This window comes from Sinocyclocheilus anshuiensis, unplaced genomic scaffold (genome assembly GCF_001515605.1).
Source record: "Sinocyclocheilus anshuiensis isolate Anshui unplaced genomic scaffold, SAMN03320099.WGS_v1.1 scaffold429, whole genome shotgun sequence".
Lineage (NCBI taxonomy): Eukaryota > Metazoa > Chordata > Actinopteri > Cypriniformes > Cyprinidae > Sinocyclocheilus > Sinocyclocheilus anshuiensis.
The window spans coordinates 255,120-262,907 of NW_015539859.1; the positions used below are offsets into that span (position 1 = coordinate 255,120).

The 7,788-nt window shown below is 37.5% G+C and overlaps 1 protein-coding gene across 1 annotated transcript in view; it reads left to right on the forward strand.

The window, feature by feature from the left end:
• The first annotated feature begins 942 nt into the window (after positions 1-942).
• Positions 943-7,788, forward strand: part of LOC107684875 (mitochondrial carnitine/acylcarnitine carrier protein-like) — a 17,924-nt gene continuing 11,078 nt past the window's right edge. Inside the window, exons 1-7 of the mRNA XM_016481248.1 lie at positions 943-1,192; positions 1,894-1,968; positions 2,750-2,877; positions 3,165-3,255; positions 3,636-3,753; positions 6,599-6,671; positions 6,765-6,859. Of these exons, the coding sequence (XP_016336734.1) occupies positions 1,079-1,192; positions 1,894-1,968; positions 2,750-2,877; positions 3,165-3,255; positions 3,636-3,753; positions 6,599-6,671; positions 6,765-6,859 (694 nt within the window). The 5' untranslated portion in view covers positions 943-1,078. The remainder of the gene's footprint in view (positions 1,193-1,893; positions 1,969-2,749; positions 2,878-3,164; positions 3,256-3,635; positions 3,754-6,598; positions 6,672-6,764; positions 6,860-7,788) is intronic.

Genomic DNA, 7,788 nt, shown 5'->3' on the forward strand with positions numbered 1-7,788 from the left:
AGAAGGAGGATCTCTCTTGCAACGTTGCACGATTGCTGAACAATAATAACTTTAGCAATTATTTAACATACCTCTTATTCGTGTCGTTTCTGTTCTGATGGCTCATACTGTACAGCCTCCCCCTACTGGACGCATCAGGAACAACAGGGGCGTAAAACTGCCTGGGCCGTGAAACTGTCTGGGCCGTAGATCTGCCTTGCTCCAGGTCTGCAGCCTGCCCGTATAGAGTTTTTTGGCGGAATGGCAAACCAACTTTGTTTCAGTCTACTCATCAGTCCTGTTTCCTTAATAAAATCAAAGAAAGCTCTTTTGTTGGGCCATGAAACTGTCTGGGCCGTAGATCTGCCTGCTCCAGGTCTGCAGCCTCTCCGTATAGTTCAATTGAAAGCAGCTAAAACTGGTAGCTTAATGTCACTAGATGACATCACAATGGCAAATTCACTGATCTATATAAAGATGAACGTAGATCAGTGAAAGCATTATCCTAAAAAACACAAATAACACCAGTAAAGAATACCTATTATTTTCAATCATTGATTTATGCATTCAATACTCACTGGAGAGTAGGCTAGAGGATTGTGGCAATAACATGCGAAGGGGTGGGGAAGTCACTAAATCTAGCCACAAAATAGCTAAATTGGCAACACTGCGGACAACAACCGTCTCGTCTCGTGTGTCTCACTTCGAAAGCTGCGTAGAAGAGGACAGTCAATAATATACAGTATACAAGCATGACATTCTCTAGATAGGATATGTGATAGTTGATGTGATAGTTGAAACCTAAAAAAAATGGAATGGAATTATGGAATTAAATAACTACTTTTGATGTCTTTGTTCATTTTTTTTTTCATATAAAGGCAAGAGAACATCAATTATGTCCAGTTTATTAGTAACATCGCATGAGCGTGAATCATGCGATCATGCAATTCATATCTATGGCCGTCAGAGGAGGCAGTAGGATTGAATGAGGTTCTGCAAGCTCAGGGAAATAGTGGTAAAAGTCCATTCAAAGCAGATGATCGTAAAAGAGAGCACACGGACAGCCCCGAAGTGCTCTTGAACAGTCAGTACAGATGTGATGATGGATGCAGTAGAGCCAGACAGAAGGGTTTCTCCTCTGAAGAACTTTGTGGCTGGAGGGGGCGGTGGGGTCTGTCTCTTATTCACTGGACACCCGCTGGACACTATCAAGGTGAACTTTGTGGCTGGAGGGGTCGGTGGGGTCTGTCTCTTATTCACTGGACACCCGCTGGACACTATCAAGGTAAAGCTTCACCCAAGAGGAGAAAGCTGCATGATAAGAGTCATGAAAATAAGGATGCATTGACAAGGGTGTAATTTACATCATTTAATGATTTTTCATCAGCTTTAGCATGATTAAATAGGAGTGTATCGGGGTGATACTTTCAATGTTTTACATTCATCTAGACAAATGGCTATTTTTGTTACTATAATATATAAATAGAAGACATACAAGACCAGAATACATCACGATTATTGTGTGACATTAATTCTGTTCTGGTGTATGTGACAGAATTCGCTGTCAAATATTTACACCTGCATACTAAAGAATGTGTGTCGTTTAACAATTCCTTCAATAATTGACGGCTTAGCATTTTTGGGATGGTTAATGTTTTAAGGACAAATTAAGTCATATGTTCCCACTGAAGTTTGAGCAATAAAACCTTTCGAGACTCTAGTGATACTGATATGTTATCTAAAGACACAGAGGGAGCAAATGGCACAGATAACAGCTGCTTCTTCTGACATAGTGCTTTATCAGTATTTGTTAGACCATGCTTTATCTCATTGTTGTTAAGACACCGCCAAGATCGATGTGTCATACTTCACATTGCTGTGAGTTATACCATGTGAATCTTCATGTTTCCACAGGTCCGTCTGCAAACACAGGAATGTGTTGTCTACAGAGGAACGTATGACTGCTTACGAAAGACTGTGTCCAAAGAGGTAATAGCTTTCTGTAAGTAAACGTTTTTTTTTATAGCATACATAAAGTGTCTGCACTACATGACAGATACTGTTTATTACTGAAATAGGTGTCATGGAAAATCACTCCTGTTACTGTGACACACCTAGACTCTGTAAATAGTAACTTAAACGTGTTAGGGGTGCAGCACATGCATTTTACCCCAAAAAAGCAATGCTCTTCTGCCTGGCAGACATCGGGCATCTTCTGGTTTACTGACATTAGGTTGGTGGACTGGTCTTTAGAGGGCAGTGTTGTAAAGAGAGGGCATGTGGTTGCAGTGATGGGATGGTCTGTTTCAGTAGATAAACTTCTTAAAAAAAGAAGAAGCACTTTTTAGACCTTTTCTTGACATTTGATAGCAAGTTTGTGCAGTTTTGGTTATTTTGTTAAGTGGCTCTCAGCTGGTTTTGCTACAGGATTTTGTTCAGGTTTCAAATTTCACATTGGACATCAGCTGGGGACCAGACACAGAACCAAATCTGTTCATCATACAAATTTAACAAAAAGGTCTTTAAATTAAATTATCAGTACATTTATTCCAGTCAATTTAGATATGACAAGTGACAGATGAATTTGCCCAAAAATACTTTGAATGCATGCACAACCTACAACAATAACAAAAAAATGAGAAGTCATTTTAAAAGCATATTTATTTTGCCATCTTGCGGTCCGCAAAGTTATCACAACAGACATGTGACTCAACGGTTGAGAAGCACATAGTACACTCTCTCTTTCTCTGCCCTGTTTTAATGTCTGCAGGGAATATTTGGCCTGTATAAAGGGATGGGTGTCCTGCTAGCCAGTGTTACCCCAATGATGGCTTTGAATTTCTTTGGCTTTGGGCTTGGAAAGGAACTTCTGCAACGTGACCGCACCGTACCAATCACGTTAGTACAGGAGACCTAACCTAATAAGAGAAAGGGGATGTTTGTGATGTCAACTCTGAGCTGAATATATGTAACATTTAACAGTTTCAATTTCTAAGTGTGTAGTCTTAATAAAAACTAGTGGGCATTTGTATCTTTATGTAACCAAATGCAGCAGCAGCAGCTGAATAGATTTGTTCACACTGTTTTCAGTTTTATATACTAGAATAAATGCTATATAGACAACATTGTTTGATGCTTCTCTTTTCTACTTTTCCTTTTTATGACTTTATTTGACCCTCTGTCAGGAACACACAGATCTACTTGGCGGGGATGCTGGCAGGAGTATTCACCAGTGTAATCGTGGCCCCGGGCGAGAGAATCAAGTGTTTACTTCAGGCAGGGCAAACACACTACTGTCATAAATACACCTGTGTCCATACACACCATTAGCATGGTAATAAAACACTCAAGAATTAAATACGTACTTAAATTTAAAAACAAACAAAAGAACACGTTTCGAACAGTTATCACATTACCATAGCCACATTGTGTTAGCTCACTTGATGTTCATTCACTGTAATCCTACTTTTACAGTCAGAAAGCACAAAACTATAACAGAATGCTGCGAATTTAGTTAATCTGGCACTCTAAGACAAGTCTAAAATATCAGCAAAATGTCCCTGAAAAAGCTGAGTAATGATAGAAACATCAATCATGTAAAATCCTGTAGTGTTACTTATGAGTTGTCTTTATTAACATTTGCATGCGTGTTTTAGATCCAGTCCTCGGCCAGTCAGCTGAAGTACACTGGACCAGTGGATTGTGCATTTAGACTTTATAAGGAACAAGGATTTCGCAGTGTCTACAAGGGCACTGTTCTTACTCTAATCAGAGGTGTGTGTGTGATACTGTATATTTCACTGTAAAAAATTGCTGTAAAAAAACGGCCATATTCTGACAGTAACATCCTGTTTTTTCATTACAACAGTACAATCCCATTAAAAAAACAATGTATTCTGGGTAATATTTGTTGTTTTCGTGAAAGTAGCCTTCTGCAGCACTGTGAAGTAACAGCGTTCAGAGTCGACACTCAGAGGCTGTGTTTCAAATCACACCCTACACCCTCATTCACTATTCCCTACATGAGTTTACTAATACAGTCCACCTGACAGAGAGAATGAACACTAATGAGTGAATTCAGACACTGATGAACAGCTGCTGTTAACAAGCAGAATCACTGAAGAAAAGAGAAACACAAGAACTACAACTGACTTCAGCCACAGCCTTAGATGAAATCAACTGAAATAAGACAGCAGAACATGATCAAACAACTCCACAAACAGCATTACAGTTTGACTTTATTTCTGTCATATATCTACACAAATTCTTTGAGAATTAACAGAGGTTTAGATGTTTTATTGAAAACGTTTTGTTTGACCTCACCATCGTGGCGATCAGTGTTTGCTTTAGTTGGGCTCTTGACCCTTCACTTTTTAATGCTAGCTTGTCTGGTTGTTGTAACTGTGTTTGTAAAGCACATTTGTTATAGCAAGAAAAGTGTAGAAAAATAGTGATTGAATGGTTCTGGTTATTTATTGATGCTGGTGTAATCATCATTTTGTGGCCTGATTCACTGATCTCGTTCAGTGGCTGATCTTTAAAACTATAGTGTGGGTTTTCACTTGCTTCGTGTTAGTTACAATAGCTATATGACACTGCAAGCTGAGATGATAGACAATTATGATGGAGTTTGTAAACTTTTGATGTTCAAAGCCTTTAAACCCACGGCATCTCTTAGACACACAGAGACATCAAGAATCAACACATGAATCTCAACAATGGTGACAATCAAAAGCTTCATGCTGCAATGCATGCTGGGTACCAGCACAGGAAAAAAAACTCATCCATGACTCCCAGCATGCATTGCGGCATGACTAAATTATGCAGTTGAATTGTCCACTTATTTTCTTTAATTCTTACTAGGTGCTTTTATTTTTGTGTTGAGTTTTAGTAGCGGGATGTTTTGTGATGTTCAGAGACGATCTGTTTATTAATTTTTTTGATTGTTACCGATTCATAAGCTGATTCTTCATGTGTGTGTTTCATAGCATGTTAGAGCTTTTTTTTTTGAGTGATGTGTACGATGTTTCATAATAGCCCGCTTGTTCTTTTGCTCTAATATGTTACCATAACATGGCTTTGGTACAAAAAGAGACTCTGGACAAAATCAGTAAACCTGTTTTTTTAAAGATGGTTATGTAATTTGCAAATCATAATCAACAGCATCACATACTGTGCCTAGGTCCTTTTTTACCACAACAAATATGTAGAATAGCACAATGGTTAAAGCAACTAAATAAGAATAATGTTAAAAAGTCAAGGTTCAAGATCCCAACTAAAGCAAACACTGATCTCCATCATGGTAGTGTCAGAAAACAACAACATCTAAACCTCTGTTAATTTTCAATAAGCACTTCTGTACACATCTGACAGAAATAGCACCAGTCTGGTTAGTAATGTGAAGCTGGTGATGCTGTTTTAGAAGTTGTTTAATCAGATCTTGAGAGATTTAATGTCTTTTATTTCAGTTGATTTCATCTAAGGCTGTGGCTGAAGTCAGTTGTAGTTCTTGTGTTTCTCTTTTCTTCAGTGATTCTGTTTGTTAACAGCAGCTGTTCATCACTAATGCGCAATCATCACTTAATTAATCACAGAATTATCTCATTAACTTCAGCACCGCTTCACTCTGTAGTGTGGACACATTATAAGTGTTCATTTAAAACTGAGGATTTTGTTGTGGGGTTTAAAGGGTTAAAGATGTAAGATGGAAAAAAAACAGCATGAAATGTAATTTAACAGTAATAAACTGTAATTATTTTACGGCCACAAACGGTAAAAAAACAGTTATTTACTGGCAGCACGGTTGCCAGTAAATAACTGTTTTTCTACAGTTGGTTGCCGTTAAGTCCAGGAAAAAAACAGCAATATACTGTAAAACGGAAGAGTCAGATTTACCAAATGAAAAAAGTTAATTTGACTGAAATATTTGTGAACATCCATAGAAAAAAAGTTATGCAAAGTCATGAACTGATAAGGAGAGTAAATATTGAACTGAACTGTATTAATGTGTTTTTGCACAAGAGAGATCTGTTAGTTTAATGTAGTTTTGTGTGTCACCATTGTGCTGGAGAGTAGAGCCTGTGCTTCAGTCAATGATGAGCCACCAACACGGATGCTCAGCTGCTTTATTTAAAGGTAGTAACTGTGGAGTTGCTGATACATTAATGATCTATTTGTTACTTTATCTCACACATGTGTGCTATAGCTAACAGTGAACTGCAATGATTTGAGTTATTTTGCTGCTACACATTAAGTGTTTGCAGTTTTATACTAAGAAATATTCCTTCTCAGTGGACTTAAATGAAATAAGTTCACAGTACTAATATCGTATGAACGCTAGCTTTTAAACTCAAACTGTTTGAAGCAATGGGAGCGGAGTTAATTTCCATGGTAGAATTACGGTAAAACACTGTAAAAATTAAGAGTTGTAAATTAACGGTTGAGAGCTGTAAATTAACAGTACCTTACTGGCAACCCTGCTGCCAGTAAATAACTGTTATTTAACGGCACAATTTTTTACAGTGATAGGTGATATTGTGTGTGACATGATATATTTCCTGTAAACTAAAATTAATAGGTGGCCTTTATGGATGCATCTTTTTTTTTCTTTTTCTTTCAGATGTGCCTTCAAATGGTGTGTACTTTCTAACTTATGAATACTTAAAACAGTTTCTGACCCCGGAGAGAGAGTGGTGAGAGTCACAACTTTGTCATTCTAGCTATAAATAATATCAGGATTTAAAACTAATGTTCATTTCATTTCTTCCAAATGTTCATCATCTCAGCACATCCAGAGTTCTTCTCGCAGGTGGGATTGCTGGCATGTTAAACTGGCTGATTGCTCTGCCTGCAGATGTGCTTAAGTCAAACTACCAGACAGGTACACCACAGACATTTCTGAACGTGTCATTGTGTTTTATGACTTATATGCCATAAAATGGCTCTACATTGTACCCTAGAGGCACAAATAAAACTATAAAAAGTAAGTTAGTTATGCTGGAGATTCACTAAACAGTTGCTTCTCTTTTGTGTGTGGTATTTCACTGCAAAAACCTGCATCATATTAACTAACCATCAGCAAACTAATTTACAAGGCACTATCAGTGCTACACAGTGGCAGCTGGTGTAACATTTACTAGGTCTAGGGCTGTGCCACATCCAACAATTTTAGCAAACATCCCAATATTATTTAATGCTAAACAGTTAAAGTTTAAGAACAAAAGTTGACAGAAGGAAAACGTATTACGACTTAAAATATTTTGAAAGCTTGAAACTTGAGGATGGTTCTCTAAGTTTTTTTCGAGGTAAATTAAAAATACTTTTTCGTTTTCATAATTCATAATTTATGTATACAGTGGAACAACAAAATCTCTGATGAAAAAATAAATGATACATTTGTTTAGAGCTTTTTATATAAATAACTGCAAGTAAAGCTGCAGTACCAAACAGGACCACCCGGGGATGCCAACAGACCACTATAGCAGCCGCCTTAACCACAGCATACATACAGTACACAGATCCATTCAGAATTATTAAACACAGCAAAACACACAAAAAAAAAATTTCTGAATTTGCCGAATGTGGCGATCTGAAGGTGACTCAACATCATTAGTCAAGTAAAGTCACATTTATTTGTATAGCGCTTTATACAATACTGATTGTGTCAAAGCAGCTTTACAGTGTTAAACAGGAAAATAGTTTGTCAATAATGCAAGAAGACAATGACAGTCATTTTTCCAGCTGACGTCATCAGTAAACAGTTCAACAGTGTTCATGTCCGAGGCCCATATCTACATAAACACCACTGAC